The sequence below is a fragment of the Mercenaria mercenaria genome, chromosome 18 (assembly GCF_021730395.1).
Source record: "Mercenaria mercenaria strain notata chromosome 18, MADL_Memer_1, whole genome shotgun sequence".
NCBI lineage: Eukaryota > Metazoa > Mollusca > Bivalvia > Venerida > Veneridae > Mercenaria > Mercenaria mercenaria.
The window spans coordinates 48,509,542-48,525,942 of NC_069378.1; the positions used below are offsets into that span (position 1 = coordinate 48,509,542).

The 16,401-nt window shown below is 35.4% G+C and overlaps 1 protein-coding gene across 1 annotated transcript; it reads left to right on the forward strand.

The window, feature by feature from the left end:
• The first annotated feature begins 1,772 nt into the window (after positions 1 to 1,772).
• On the forward strand, positions 1,773 to 13,952 carry LOC128550571 (uncharacterized). Its single transcript, XM_053529827.1, has 6 exons — positions 1,773 to 1,819; positions 2,054 to 2,133; positions 7,996 to 8,055; positions 8,443 to 8,548; positions 9,211 to 9,328; positions 13,883 to 13,952. Exons 2-6 carry the CDS (start codon positions 2,095 to 2,097, stop codon positions 13,950 to 13,952), a joined length of 393 nt encoding a protein of 130 aa, XP_053385802.1. The 5' UTR covers positions 1,773 to 1,819; positions 2,054 to 2,094.
• The last annotated feature ends 2,449 nt before the right edge of the window (positions 13,953 to 16,401 follow it).

Consider the following 16,401-nt stretch of genomic DNA (forward strand, 5'->3'; position numbering starts at 1 on the left):
AGTTAAGAGACGACAGTATGCAAGTAATGGACAAGTTCCTTACATAAGTTAGAGACGACAGTATGCATTCAATGGACAAGTTCCTTATACAAGTTACAGATGACAGTATGCAAGTAATTGACAAGTTCCTTACATAAGTTACAGATGACAGTATGCAAGTAATTGGCAAGTTCCTTACATAAGTTACAGATGACAGTATGCAAGTAATTGGCAAGTTCCTTACATAAGTTACAGATGACAGTATGCAAGTAATTGGCAAGTTCCTTACATAAGTTACAGATGGCAGTATGCAAGTAATTGGCAAGTTCCTTACAAAAGTTACAGATGACAATATGCAAGTAATTGGCAAGTTCCTTACATAAGTTACAGATGACAGTATGCAAGTAATTGGCAAGTTCCTTACATAAGTTAGAGACAATAGTATACAAGTAATGGACAAGTTCCTTACATATGTTTGAGACGACAGTATGCAAGCAATGGACAAGTTCCTTACATAAGTTTAGAGATGACAATATGATGATTCCCGACAATTTTCCGTCTGTTGCGACCTTTAATGATACTCTCCTAGTCTGGGGATCGTGTATTCCCACAATCATGGCTTTTAACCTTATTGTATTCGGGACACTTAAAGTGAATGCATATACAGTCAAACCTGTATTAGGCATCCAACCAAGAGAGGGACACAGATTGGTTGTTTAAGGCAAATGACTGCTTAAGACTGGTTAAAATTAAAGAGAATTCAATTTGGGAAGGTTGTCGACTGGGTGTTTAAGGCAAGTGGCAGCTTTATAAGGCGATCGCTAAGGAAGTACCTGCTTTATAGACACAACTGTATTTTTTATAAAAGAGAAAGGAATTTTTTTTTATATAATTGGTATATTTGTACCTGTATTTGACGAAAAGCACGGTAAATATCCTAATAAGTATATGCTTAGTAAAACTGAAAGTATCCCGAAAATGTCACATTCTGGTATTTACATAACGCCGTATATTTTGAACATTGTTTAATGTGAAAAAGCCATAGAAGTTAAAAAAGGGTTTTTTTTGTCTTGTTTTTGCATTTGTGTCAATTTATTGAGATGTGATTTGATATGCTACATTCCACACTAGTCTTGTCTTCATATTTAATGTTACTTCAACACTGACGACAATAATTACAGCGCCCGGTAGAATATCTTGTTCTGGAAATTAGAATAGAAGCATTTTCAATCGTGATCTTTCCGAGTGTTTATATATATTTTGTCCGTCTTCGAGTTCGAAGCCTTACTTGAGGATGTCAGGAAACGACCTATAAATAGGTTGCTTAAAGAAGATTGGTTGTCCTGCCCATGTGCCCGCGCGTGCGTGGATAAATGCTTGGAGAGCACTTGCGGTCTTCTTCCGCCAGCATGAGCTGGAAAAGTCGCTAAATGACCTTTTTACAGATTTTATTTACTAAATGGTATCGGTGGGACTCTAAACCTAACATATGCAAAAGAAAAAATGCAGTGCGAATTTGTAATAACAATTGAGAAAATGGTACCTATTTAACACGTGACATTAGAATCTACATGCGCAGTAAGTTTATTCATTTAGCTTGATTAATTAAATACAAATTTATTCAAAAGTTACATTTAAATTCCAGTACGATTTACGACAAATCATAGGACTGTGTACATATCTTAGAAAACATTGGAAAAGAAAAAAAAGAGAAAATGTTCAGCTTTTGCTGGGACTGGCAATATTAAGGGGTTACAACACTTTTGAAAAGAAAAAGAAAATATTTAATCTGTATTCAGTGATCAGAATTTCAATACGTGGCGAATCTTTACAGAGTACAGTACGTTTTAGTTTAATATCATATAGGAATCGGACATTTTAGACTAATTTTTATTGTAATTTACTCTTTGTATATTTTCTTAAAAGTGGCAGTCTTTTGATATTTTTTTTTTCTGAAATATACTTTGTTTTATTTTTCACTGGTGAATTGAATACTAGTAGAATTTTCTAAAATAGGATAAGAACAGAAAAAACAAAACCCAAAAAAAACTGATTAATTTTTTTTTTTCAACAGGATCGACACTGTCTATTTCTAGTGGTTATTGCCTGCAACTTATGATGGAACGTGTAGTTGGAGTGCTTATTCTGTCACTGGTATGTGTTAACTTTATATTGAAATGTTTCATTTCTGTACGGTTATAATGAATTTTCCTCCGTTTAAGTAAGATATGCTTTCGCTTTGTTTTGCATAAAACACAACAATACGGTTGCAAATATCGAATAAAAAAGTTATCTAGCTCACTGAAGTTCCTTCATCCTGTTATGCACGCATGTTGATTTTACACTTTTTTTAAGTCATACAATTTTATAAAATTTCTGAGCCGCCCTTTTTCATTCAGACGCTTACTTTGTCTGAAAAGTAAATATGAGCCGCACCATGAGAAAACCAACTGTATATTTTCTTAAAAGTGGCAATATAAGTGCATTTGCGACCAGCATGGATCCAGACCAGCCTGCGCATCCGCGCAGTCTGGTCAGAATCCAAGCTGTTCGCTAACAGTTTCTCTAATTGCAATAGGCTTTGAAAGCGAACAGCATTATAGTGCGATCAATTCGTAACAGAAAATGCCAAAATACTTCAGAAAATGGGAAAAGCACCAAAATTGGCACAGCTATTTATTAAAGCATTAAAAACATTTTTTTCATGGGACCCATTTGATATCTGTCAAGATGGCCGATATGGCGGCCATTTTCCAAAATGGCCGCCAAAACTCAATATCTACCTTAAAAGATTCTAATGAAAGGTCATTATATTTACATTCATCCCCAAAATGCACTGAATATAAATGTATATAATAAAATAAATCCTAAATTTGCATCAAATATAAAAATAACAATTCAAATGATGTTAGTTTCTTTCTGTTTCCATGGTAACGGCAAAAATCTAACCTTTAAAACTTAGTTTAATATTATCATTGTGTAGTTTTCATATTTTAAAGAATATTTTGTTTTAATATATGTAATTTATATCATTTCACTTGAATTACCTCCACAGCACCATATTGAAACATTGTTGTTATTCCCTTACCAGTATTTAGCCAGATGGGGCTTATGGGTTGCCCCTGTATGCATGTCAATACGTCAGCCATGCAGAGTGGGATACTGCAATAACTTTGAAACTACAGCAGAATTTTTCATGATACGTGGTACATGGGTAGATGGCAATGCAGAGAATGCCAATGTCATTTAAATTTGTTCCTATGGCAACAATTGTTGTTGCTATGGCAACAAATAGTGCACGAATATGACACAAAGTGTCATCCTGCATTTCTTCAAAACAAGGAGAGATTGTTTCTTGAGAAATTTTACATAGACAGAGGGACAAATTGAGAACATGCTTGTTATCTTATTTTCTCCTCTTGTACATCATTTTGTCCGTCTGTATGTCGGTCCATCATTTGCAAATGGCGGATTCTAAAAATAACTTCAAAATTGCAAATTCTAAAGACTTCTTTATGAAACCTTGTTTATAGATGGTAAGTAATATGGAGAATGTGAAGGTCAATTAACTTATTTGCTATATAAAATTGTAGTTTCTTTGACACCAAGTACGACAAATACCCCTTTCAGTTTGGGACTTCGAAATGCAAGAATAGATTATAGCAACGGGCTAGTAGGATCAAATGAAACAATGTTCCTTATCATGCACCCGCAGTCACAATGTCTGCGTAATAAATTGCTAACTGTGTAACAAAGAAGAGTAAGGCTGAAAATATAAAAGTTGCTTTCATGGACAACACTTAATAACTATTCTGTGAAATATATTACTCTTAACAGTGAGCTGAAATCTGAAATAAGGTACATGTCAGATACTTTTGTCAGTACACACAAGCACGAGATTGTCGACAACTTTAGTTAACTTGCACAAGGCAGTGCAGAGCATTTCAGCACGTTTGACAAATTACGTTTTCCTCCACAGCCTTTATCGAGGTTGCAAATGCACTTGAGGAGCTATTGGTACGAGACTCGGGTACTTGAGACAAAAACTATTGGAAAGGTTCCAATATATCAAAGATCTCTCAGGTCAGCCTTATTTATCTTGACTAGGAATTTTAGGAAAGTGATGCAACACCTGACACCTATATGTGCCCGACCTAATGGGCAACCTTTTTTAGTATGTTCAAGAGGTGTAGCAGACGATGCAGGAATGCACATTATAGCCTTAATCTATATGTGAACAGATGGTTGATCAAGCTACTTGACATGTTTTGCTGTAAAGAAGAGTATCGAAAGCCTCCATTTATACCCCAGAAATATAATACAAACAGTTTGTTTGTAGGAAGATGTAGAAAATGCATTTAAAAGCTTGATTCACCGGTAAGCACGAGCTGTACTGGTTAGTTTTGTTTGACAAGACAGTGTTATTCTTACATTGGACTGCTTAGCTGGAAGTACAAATGGTAAATAGATAATATTTGTCGTCTTAAAACTAGTAATTTAAATTGGTATTAAAATTGTGTTTCGAATGTACCTGTGCTCATTAGAAAACTCCTCAAGTACTCACATTTAATTTAATTTTAATTTCAGTAAAATGTCCAGAAATAGATAGAGCACATTTTTCTTGTAGAAATGATAGATTCTGCTCTTAATTTATACCCCCGTTACACTCAGCCACGTTCCCACTACGTCGTAAAAACTAGCAGGACGCAGTAAGAACATGTACAATGTAGAAGAAATACAGTAGACTCCGATAAGAACATGATAATTATGGTCTCCATGAGTGTAGAGAACGCGGTCGAATTTTGGACATGTTCAAAACAAATATAGTGAGAACGCGGTCTAATCAGGAAGCAGGAAGGACGTAGTAATGATGTAACTAAAATCTAGTAGGACATAGTACAAGCGTGGTGCGGACGGGAAAGGCTACATGGCGTGCTCACTGCGCTGTCATTGGGTTATCATTGAGTTCTTGCTACGTCAATGGAGTTCTTACTACAACTTATCTACGCTTGTGTGCTATGACCATGCTACGTGCATGCCACATTGTAGTATACCGCATAAGGTTATTAAAACGTTCTTTCGGTTCTTAACACATCTATGTCACGTTTGCAGCAGGTTCTCACCATGATTGGTTCAGATTCTGAAAACTGAGTATGAATACTGGATCCAATTCCCAATCACTTCGTTTTCAATCAGCAATGGGTATCGAACATCATCAGGAATTGCTACAATTTGACTAAAACAGAAAATTACAGGAATATGAAAATGTAAATTTGATTACGCTGATCAACCAGCAATGGCTTTTCCCCAAAGAAATCATGATGATCTGACAGGCCAGGGATGTTCACATGGTCTATCACACTAACATAATTAATGAATTATATAGTTTTATTAAGTGTCATTAGTTCTCTTAGTGTAAATAAATTGAAATGAATACAGCAACACTTACAAATTCTGAGTCACGAAAACTAATGACAAAGTGAAACACATGTCATTTATTCACTAATACACATTACAGACTAAAACTTCGTTTGCTCAAACTCTGATAATTCGAACACCATTCTTCAATTAATCTATCGTCAGGTCCCAAACAAATTCCTTTATAATATATTTTTCGATCACTCATACTACCGATAATTCGAATAAATTTAGTCGGTCCTGATGGGTTCCAGTTACTGAAGTTCGAATGTATTTATAATTAATTAATTTACATTTGTTGTAAAGTTCTGCACATGGCTGTTGCCATTTTAAACATTCTTGATATGCCAGTTACCATTATATACTTAATTTTGATTCATATAAATGCATTATGACTTTTCTTCTGCTTAATAGTACATTTTATCCAAGGGAGACAACTTTTTCATTTTTGTTGGAAGAGCGGTATTCTTGTCAATATAATATGTTTGGATTTATTCAGGCAGGTGGTTTTAGCTTATTATACTGATGACTGTAAGTTTCAATAGAAATTTTATATATAATATTATGTAATTTTGAAAATATATACATATATGGCGGCCATCTTGGATTTTTCGGCCATATTGGATTTTTCGGAGTGGGTCTCATGCTCATTTTTAGTATTTTGCCCTAAAGTAGTTATGTACCAAGTTTCATGCTTTTCCCATTTTCTGAAGTATTTTTACACCATTTTACTGTACTATTATCTGAACTGGAATAAAGCCGCACGGAGTTATCACTTTTTCGAGTTTTAGTTGGTTTGCTTATTGGTAGACTACAACTCTCGAGTCCGAGCCATCAACTTCACCAGCCAGTGAGCTAACACAGCTAGTCGAACAGGCTAGATACAATCTACGTATTTTGCTTTGAAGCCTGCTCCTTAAAGAATCTGGCAAAGATTTCTTACATTTAGTAATGAAATTGAAATTAATCTTTTAAGACACATTGACCAGTTATACTGAATGTCACACTAAAAATTCTAGTTTGTATTTATTTTATTTTATAACGTAGCTAACATGCGTTTTTTAAGAACTGTTTGCTGGGAACATCTATTACCTTGGTAGCTCTATTAAGGAATCAAAATATTTATGTATCTTAAATAAAGGTAAAACTTTTCAATCTGTCAATCTGTCTTGTAAATATCGGCCAGTTTTTATCCAAATTTCTTTTGTTTAGCGTCTAAGTGAGGCATGTGTAGGCGCGTTTTTATTTCCAGTTGCATGTTTTTAATGTATACGGGTTTTAAATATGTTTTTATTATAATCTTGCAAATTAAGTATTAAAAAGTTGAAATGTGTAAAGAATAAAGTACTCCTTACTTGTATTCTAAATTAAAAGATAATTAGGAATGAATGAATAAACGTAGTATGTCACCGTTTTGTTGGGTGATTAAATAAGCATTACAGGTATTTTGTTAAGGAAAAAAAAAGAGAAAAAAAAGAAGAAAAAGAAACAAAAAAAAAAAAAAACAATAAAAAAAAATGTGCACACTTTCGCTTTTGGCGAAGTATTTGAGAATTATAGTGAGAACTAATAGCAGACACTTGGTGCAGAGGAAAGCGTTCATTTTGCTGTCTTTGACGCTTTTTTATCTTAGGAAAATCGGTAAATTAATAATGAAAATATCCAGAATCGGTATGTTTTCCTCGTGTGCACGATATCTAAAAGTCCCGTGGGTTGGCCACCCTTTGTGTAGAATATAAAACCTATTTTATCAAAGGAATCTGGGGCTACACTTAACATTTTCCCACTAGATTTTGTCCAAGTATCATTACTTTATTGTGTAAGTAACATTTGCGCAAGTGGATTGACTATAGAAGAATTTTACTCGCCGTTTGAAAGTGCCCCTTATAAATTTCGGTTGCCTTGATTATTTTACGCTCGATTTTAAATTAATCGTAAATATTTAAAAGATGTGTACTCAGTGATCCCTCATTTCCAATCAGCCCTTATTTATTTAAGGGTTCGAATAACTAAGTTATTTAGAAGTAATTTGTATTGTTTATCATGTAATGCGCAAAAGAAAGTCAGAATTTAGTGGAATATCCTAGTTGCGAATCATTGAAGCGGGCGCGGTAAATTGAGACTGATTTTAGATAATGAAACGTTAAGTTATTATTCATCTTAATAAATTTTAATTTATTAGAGATGTCTACAAACAAAATACATAATTCGTGCAGAAAAAAAGTTAGAGTCATGTTGCACATTTGTCTCTCATTTATTACTATATAGATTTGATTCAAACTTAAAATAGTTGTTTAACATTATTAGCCTCATCATCTGACACATGGTGCATTACTTTTGCAGAAATCGTCGATGAATTATGTCCTTTTTATACTTATTTAATGTTTTGATAAACTTTATATCTATCTCTGTTATTACTAAATACAAATAACACAGATTTTGGCTATTGTCCAATACTCAAATGACAACTCAAGCTTCCTCGCGTGTGCCCAGTTTCACTAACCAGCACTGAACTAGTTGAGCGCGCTGTCTCCTGTGATAGTTCTTGTTTTTGCGTTTCATGAGTTTTCATATTCTACATACACTCCTGTATTTCAGGCAATCCTTCAAGCTGTTTCGGCGAAGGATAACAGATGCGAAGGAAAAAATTATTTTGATGTAAGTAATTATGGTGACATATGAAATCGATCTTCAAAATGTATATGTTTGATTTATCTATGAAATTAACTTTTCATGCTACATACTATATTAGTATAATGAAAAACAAATCTAACCAAAAATAAAGTAAAATTTGAGCTTTCTTTAAAAAGAAATTATATGAAAAATAATCAACGCTTCCTAACTATAAACTCAAAACTTAAAGGATATTTTGAAAAGACGTTATTAGTACCCATGTAGTTCTTTATTACGATATGCATTGTACTGTTTTATATTTTAAGGAAACTTTGGGCAAAAAATCTTGTCACGGAAAAGTGTGAATCGAATTGTGTTTGAATATAAGCCTTTGAAAATTGGATTTAAGGCTCAAAGTATATTTATTTTCAGGTATGCGATGAGAATAAATGGTGTATTTGTCCGAGCTTACTTATAGCAGTAGATTTGACAAATAATCCACTGAAAGCATGTGACAAAGGTCAGATGGTATGCAGATGTAAGTAGTTCATGAAGTTATCTGATAAGTGATTGTATGATAAAATGTAGTAAGGAGGAAGGAAGCAAACACATGTGCTCCATGTATTGCATGAAATATAATTTACATGACATGTAAAGAAGTTGTAACTTACGTGCACTAGCATGATATTCATTACAATATAACAAAACGTTAATTTTATAAACAGTGGAGTGTTCTTGTCCGCCCAATGTAACTCAAAACAAAGAAAGAAACAAACTTAACATTGAAATTGTAAGGAAATCGGCTGTGGCCCATATGAATTGTTTGAGTGAGCCCTGGTACCGGAGTCAAGGATGCTGGAGTAAGAGGAGTTTCATTCCAGCTTTTTTTAGGGGTATTTGCACTTCTTAGGTGCCATAAATAGATGTTAAACTGTATATTGCATTGGAACATTTAGTAATGCTCAGTTTTAGCGCAATACCAATAGTTAACAAGCACGTTTTCCACTTCTGGGTCACTCTTAATTGATTAATTATTAGCGGTAATTAACAGTTTCCCACATTCGGTTCGCACATATTATCAGAATATAGTTATGATCTACAGATGTTACTAATGATATGAGAGAAATCATCTCAAAATAATGATATAAAATATTGCTTAAGTCTTTAATTCAAGAAACATGCTCTCATTGCATTTTATAGTCTGGCCATGCTGGAATTATTTTGATTTCGGCGTCCCTCAACGACCAAGGAAGGGACCAAAGGGTGAATTCATTAGATGCAGTTCTGACGACCAATGTACGATAAGGGAAGTACCGTTGTAACCTGACGGATATTGCTGCACCGACACACCAATTTTAGGCCCACCTAAATAATGTTAGTTGTCAAAGCTTTCAACGGAGACGATCGGAATTACAAACTTCTTGCTATGACTTATATAGGAGTGATCGTGTTTGTAAACAAATCCATTGTATTTTCTATTTTAGAAAAAACTGAAAAGACAAAGACCGGGTGGGCCGCGCCGAGCGTCCATGTTTTTGTAAAACGTGATGTTTTCTAGCGGCTTAAACTTTCTTAAAACACAATAATATCAATAATTTTTTTGATCAATGGAAAGTGTAAAAAACAAGCAATTTATTGATTACTTTTGATTATAAATTCAAAATTAAATGGATTAATTATGAAGGCTTAACTTACAGTGTTTTTCAAAATGTTTGGAGGTCGCTACGCCGCTATTAAAATCTTTGTCATTTTAAAACGGAATATTATTTTAAAAGATATTTAAGGGGAAAATATAAAAATTCTAAGCATTCCAAACTTTTTTAATTTTTAAAATCCATAAATGAGCGAAAAAGTTATTAAAAATTAAAAATTCAGATCCCATACACAAACGGTGTAAAAACATTTGTTTTACCCACCACCAGATAAACAGGTATTTATGCGTGACGTAATGGCGATCTCTCCTATATATTTCAATCTTACTCTATGAGACATCAAAACATTCTCTTTGATATATTAAGATCATAGATTTAATAAAATTACTCAGCATCTCGTATTAGTTTGTGTTGTTTATATCAGCGTATGTCAGGTCATACATTATGAACATCTGGACTGCCTCTAGGGCTTAGTGATAATGCACCTGCTTTTAGTACGGGAGATCGTGGGATCACTCCCTGGTCTCGTCATAATGAAAACGTGAACAATATTACTAGTAGTCTACTCGCTAGGCCTTCAGCACTAAGAGATATATGAGCCGTGCCATGAAAAAAACCAACATAGTGGGTTTGCGACCAGCATGGACCCCAGACCAGCCTGCGCATCGGCAGTTCTGGTCAGGATCCATGCTGTTCGCTAACGTTTCTCTAATTGCAATGGATCGGGAAAGCGAACAAATGGATCCTGAACAGACTGCGCGAATGCGCAGGCTGGTCTGGATCCATGCTGGTCGCAAACCCACTATGTTGGTTTTCTCATGGCGCGGCTCATATAGTTCTAGGACTGATCAGCCAGTAGTGTTATATGACGGGGTAGGTTATTGTGTCACACGTCTACGGCGTGATATTCCAGTGATGCAGCACTATAAAGTTGGGCATTGCGCTTACGGCTACAAGTAGACACTGTCGTTTATATGACAGAAGATTGTTGAAAAGACACTAAACCCGAACACAATTCAAACACTGGATCATCTGGGTTTAAAAATTAGGTCACTAAAACAAATGATAATAAAACCCCATTAACACAACGGAGGGCATATTGTCTACCGTGTCTATATGAACCCTTGTCAGAATATTTGCTTTTATGAAATTTTGGTAAAATTCGAAACGGTCATCTGGGTCAAGAATTATGTCACTAGATAAGTCATTGAAAAACCATTTACAATTTTCCCATTGAATTGCTTGGTGGAACTTAAACTTGGTCTAAAGCATTTTTGCAAGATCCCTTCCCAGACTTGTTCAAATTGGTTCACTGAACCTGTTATATGCTTCACCTGAACTTTGTCCAGGATGAACTATTAGCTTAGGTGGATTGTTCCGGAATTCATCGTGACGTCCATCATGCTGTGTCCTTCGTGTACAGATGTACTTAAACATCTTCTATTAATATACTGATCAGAATTACGTCAAACTTGGTTAGTAGCATCCTAGCATGGACGGCTATCAAAATTGTTCAAATGATTTACCTTAGCCCCTTTTAGGGGCTGCCATAACTTAAACTTATTAAGACAAAAAAGTTTAAAAACTTCTTCTGATGAACCACTCGATGGATCTTCATCAAACTTGGTCTGTAACACTCTCAGATGTGTTGGATAGGAGAAGTAGGCCCCTTTCAGGGTCCACCAGGGCTACAAATAAAATAGATTTTACCAATTTCTTCTCATGAACAGCTCAACGGATCACTATCAATCTTGGTTTGTAGCAGTACTATAAGGTCCTCTCCAACATTTATTCACGTCAGGGACATTGGCCTTTTTATGCGTTATTGGAGCTTTAAACAGAAATACATATAAACGGCTTCTTCTAATTAATCGCAGGAAGCAACTTCATCAAACTTGGTCTATAGTCTCATTATTAGGTTCTCGCCCAAGCTTGTTCAGATGATGGACGTTTAGCCACTTCTTTGGGCCGCTAAAGCTAAACACAGAAATGCTTTTAAATGACTTCTAATGAACCATTTGATCGACCTTCATCAAACTTGTTTAGTAGCGTTAATATAAGGTCATTTACCACCTTTGTTGAGTTGGAGTCACTTGGCCGCTTTTAGGAGATACTAGGGCGAAAAGCGAAACTACTTTTAAACAACTACTTCTCATAAACTGCTTATAATCGACCTTCATCAAATTTGGTTTGAGGTATCTCATAAGTTTCTTTCCAAAATTTGTTAAAATGGGAGCGCTTGTCCTTTTTATTGATCACCGGAGCTTAAATTGGGAAAAATACTAAACAAGTTAGTATCATGACGTTTGTTCCAACGGGTACACATTTTAGGGCGTCACAGAAAAATGTAGAATAAATGCTTAGATAACTTTTATTCTCACCAACTGCTTAAAGGACTTTCAACAAAGCTGGTTTAAAGCAAGGTCAGATGGTCAAGGTCTTCTTCTTTCTTCATGTGAGCGACCTAGGCCCATTTTGGCAGCTTATATGATTCAGTGAATCACCCATATATTCAAGTTCAAAATAAAACGTCAAAGTCAGGTGAGAGACATAGGGTCTCTTGGTACAGGTTTACTCTCCGAACCCAAAATTTGATCAAATTTATATAGAAACAGTTACTGTGATCAGACCCGCCCTAATGTATGCGCGAATTTGCATTGACTTCATTGTTGTTATATTTTGTGGTCTTTTGGGAAGATTGAGCAGACTGAATTTTACTTTAATATAAACCACTGCCTAAATTAGTGCTAAAGGTCTAACGAGTATGTTTTTATTTTGTTTAGTTTTGCGTCAAAGTATCTCCCACAGCTGCTATTAACAAGCAATGTTCAACATTCATTTTACCCCTTACCCTGCTAAATTTCTATAATGAACTTGTCCATCTTTCAATTTGGTCAGTACCATTAACTGTTAAAAGTGGTGCTTACCAAAAAGTAACGCTTAGCTCAATAGGGAAAGCGTAAATCTTTGGATAGCTGTGTCGTGAGTTCAATTCCCGGGGGGGGGGGGGGGGGGGGGGGGAGGGGCGTATGTTCTCTCTGGCGATTTGATAAAAGACATTCGTCCTCAACCAGGCCCGTAGCCAGAGCTACAAAAATAGGGAGGCACTTTGTAGGGGGGTCATTCGTGCGTTTTCCTGCATTTCAAACATGTTTTTGTTACTTCTAAGATACCGATTTCGGAAAAAAATAAATGACGTAAAAAAGATTCGCGCACATTTAAGTTACATGCGCTAGAATTAAGAATTTCGAAATAGCCAGCGTTTTTTGTGTTTTATTGTCATCCGTAAACGCTAATGTAAATGCATGTGGTCATGCCTGCTTGGTTCTTATATCTTCTGTTAAATTAAATGTTACACTCAGTTCCAAAAAAAAGTGTGCACTTATTTTTTCTGTTATAATGTTTGGGTTTACCAGAATTTAAATCAGTTCGTAAACAATTGGTGTGCTTTTTTGATTTTGAGTTATACCTGGAGTTATTTAAAGAAAAAATGAAACAAAAACGTGGTAAATTTTTTTTAAAAAGTGCACATTTCCCTTTTGGAACTGAGTATATTTATTCATTTATAAACGTTTTAGCATGGCTGACTTTGAAAAAAAAATTTGAAAGAAAGCAATATGGTTTATTCATATACAAATAAAATACAGATATGTACTACAAATATACTTAATACATAATATTTGTCAATCTTCTTAAAGATGTTTTTATAAGATCTACATTAAAAAGGTTAATACTTGGTTAAATAGCGCGTGTGATAGGTATTATGCTGCGTGTTTACATTTAGCCACGTTTTAAAAGAAAAGCTCGGGGCTCCACGATTTATTGCACGAATTTTGTATTACTACGCTTCCCGACGCTTTCTTACGTTTTCAATGTTTTGTTACTACCTGCAGCGTCTTATTACGAATTTCAACACGCTTCTGGTCGAGATCTGCCACGATTTTCATCACGTTCCCTTAAGTTCTCTTACGATTACCACGAATGCTATCACGTTTTGTCACGTTCTGTTTAGTTTCCTTTACGTTATCAAGGTTTTGATAAGCTCCCCTACGATATATGGCAACGATTTGATCAAGTTGTCACGTTCTGAGCACGATTAAAGTATAAATAGGAGAATGGGCCATTTCTCATTCTCTCCAGAGATTCCAAAGAGGAAGAGCTATAATGCATCAAAGAGCTGAAAGATTCTGAATTTTCAATTTTGTGTATGCCTATAATAGTTACTCGTCGGCAGCAGCAACAATGGACGTAACAAGGCAGGACGAAGGAGAGGAAGGAGAGAAGAAATAGAAGGCCTAAGACCTGCGGGGTGAGACCTGGTTAAGTGGAGCCCAAAAGGCACCAGCTGGGACAATTTCAACACAAAAATCAGGCGTGAAAATGTTGACTCCAACGTCAACTATGTAGGGATGCCTCCAGATCTAGTACTTAGGATCGTGATTCCAAGTTCACCAAGAGCCCATACGATGGGCCATCAAGGTCTGATGCGCTACATTCAGGTCTGTTAAGCTGCGTTACGCTCGGGAACGATTCCACGTTCTATCACGCTCTCTCAAGATTTAAGATAATCGGGTAATCGGGGGAAAAATTTTTGACTGTAAAAAATTTTTGTCACGATCCTTACGTTTCAACACGTTTCCATCAAGTCCTCTCACGATCACCACGATTCGATCCACGGGCCCCGACGCTCCCCACGCTTCTCTTTAAAATCATGGACATCGTGGTAAGTGTAAAGCAGCATAATGTTCAAATGTTGTCATAAAGTTATTATACTAATTAGGTAATCAAATCTAAAAAGTCACAAATTTTTATGAAAAGTAGATCTATACACGTAAGATTGCATACCGGTAATACGAAAATTGAAATAAGTGTGTCTGGTCTGTTATAAGTTTTTTAATTAACTATTGATTTAGTTTATACTAAGTTACCATAATATTTTCTTGAGAGAAAACTTTAAAATGAAGTTTTGAAATTCCGTACGTATAAGAAATGATATGTTTCAAAGTCGTACGGAGAACAAAGCCGCATGATTCCAAGAATCCATTCTGCTGTAATGTCCAAAATGAATCAGTTTAGAAAAAAAGAGCTGTCCGTAAGACAGCCAATGCTCGACTATTCAAATTATTTTTCCCAGAAGCGAAAAATATTACCCCAAATGTTAAAAAATCTAAAAAGTTTCAATCCAGTATCTGCATTAGTTTTGGAGATGTAACCCTGATGCAAAACTTTAACCAGAAGATTTGAGTTCAAAAGGGGCATAATGAGAACAAAATCCATGTCAGAGTTATGGGACTTAATGCAGTCAACTATTTTATAACCCTTAAGGCATATGTGAAGTTTCAGTTTAATTCTGCAAATTGTGACTAGCACGCAATTTTCTAAGTTCAAAAGGGGACATACTTTGCCTAAAATACGTCAGTGTTATGGGGAAATTTACCATGTGAGGTTTGTAATTGATGTAGAAAAATAAAAAAGTAAGTTCCATATCTATATGCTTAAGTTGAAAAGGGGACGTAATTGGCTAAACTGCAGGCCAGAGTTATGGGACTTTGATGCTATCAACTAGTTTTATAACCCCTAAGGGCACAAGTGAAGTTTTAATTCAATATCTGCATTAGTTTTGGAGATAGTACCTTGCATGTCAAACTAATGTCAGAGTTATTGGACTTTTTATTAAAGGAAAACTTAATTAAATCAAACGCTAATGAAATTATTCTATGCCCAGTTGAATTTCCCTAATTTTAGAAATTCAAGATGTCCCCTTTAACATCTGAGCCATGCACAATCATAAGCCCAATGCCATTTAGACGGTATTTCTCAATGGAAGATTTGGACCATGTTTTGAGTCTACGCAATGCGCTAAAACTTCTTTCGCAAGAGCATGAACCGACTGGCGTGAGAGAATGAGCCCGATATTGTAAATTTAAAATTCGGTGGCATGGTCAACCATTGTTGTTGTGATGTTTTAATCGTAACGCTTCGGTCCTTCCCCAGTTAAGTTAAACTAATGGGCGAATATCTTATACGAAAACTATGCTATGTAGTGCAATTATGTGCCTCAGTGTAGGTACGGGCCTGCCTCAACCTTCTTTTCGTGTGGGGAAGTTGGCAGGTACTTGCAGAGAACAGGTTTGTACTGGTACAGAATCCAGGAACAGTGGTTAGGTTAACTGCCCGCCGTTACATAACTGAAATACATATGCATTGTTGAAAAACGGCGGCGTAAAAATGTCGTAATTATTCGCAGTAATAACAGTTTTCCACATTAGGTTCGCATATATATTCAGAATTTAGTTATGATCTACAGGTATTACTAATGATATGAGAGAAATCAGCTCAAATATAAAATATTGCTTTCAGTCATTAATTTAAGAAACATACTGTCATTGCATTTTGTAATCTGGCCATGCTGAAATTGGTTTGATTTCGCCGTCCCTCAACGACCAAGGAAGGGACCAATGGGTGAATTCATTAGATGCAGTTCTGACGACCAGTGCACGAAAGGGAGTGACCGTTGTACACCTGAAGGATATTGCTGCACCGACACACCAATATGGCCACTTAAATAATGTTAACATGTCAAAGACTTCTACGAAAACGATCGGAATTACAGACTTCTTGCTATGACTATCTAATATATATTTCAATCTTACTCCAAGAGACATTATATAAATATCATATGGCAGCGTATATGGCATTGATATTTTCAACCCGAGGGGAAAGCCGAGTGGTGACATTC

Bases quoted from the DNA above. Each gene is read 5' to 3' on its own strand.
- LOC128550571 (XM_053529827.1), top strand. From the start codon at position 2,095: ATGATGGAACGTGTAGTTGGAGTGCTTATTCTGTCACTG. The intron at 2,134-7,995 runs GTATGTGTTAAC...CCTGTATTTCAG, and splicing joins GAGTGCTTATTCTGTCACTG to GCAATCCTTCAAGCTGTTTC. The intron at 8,056-8,442 runs GTAAGTAATTAT...ATTTATTTTCAG, and splicing joins AAGGAAAAAATTATTTTGAT to GTATGCGATGAGAATAAATG.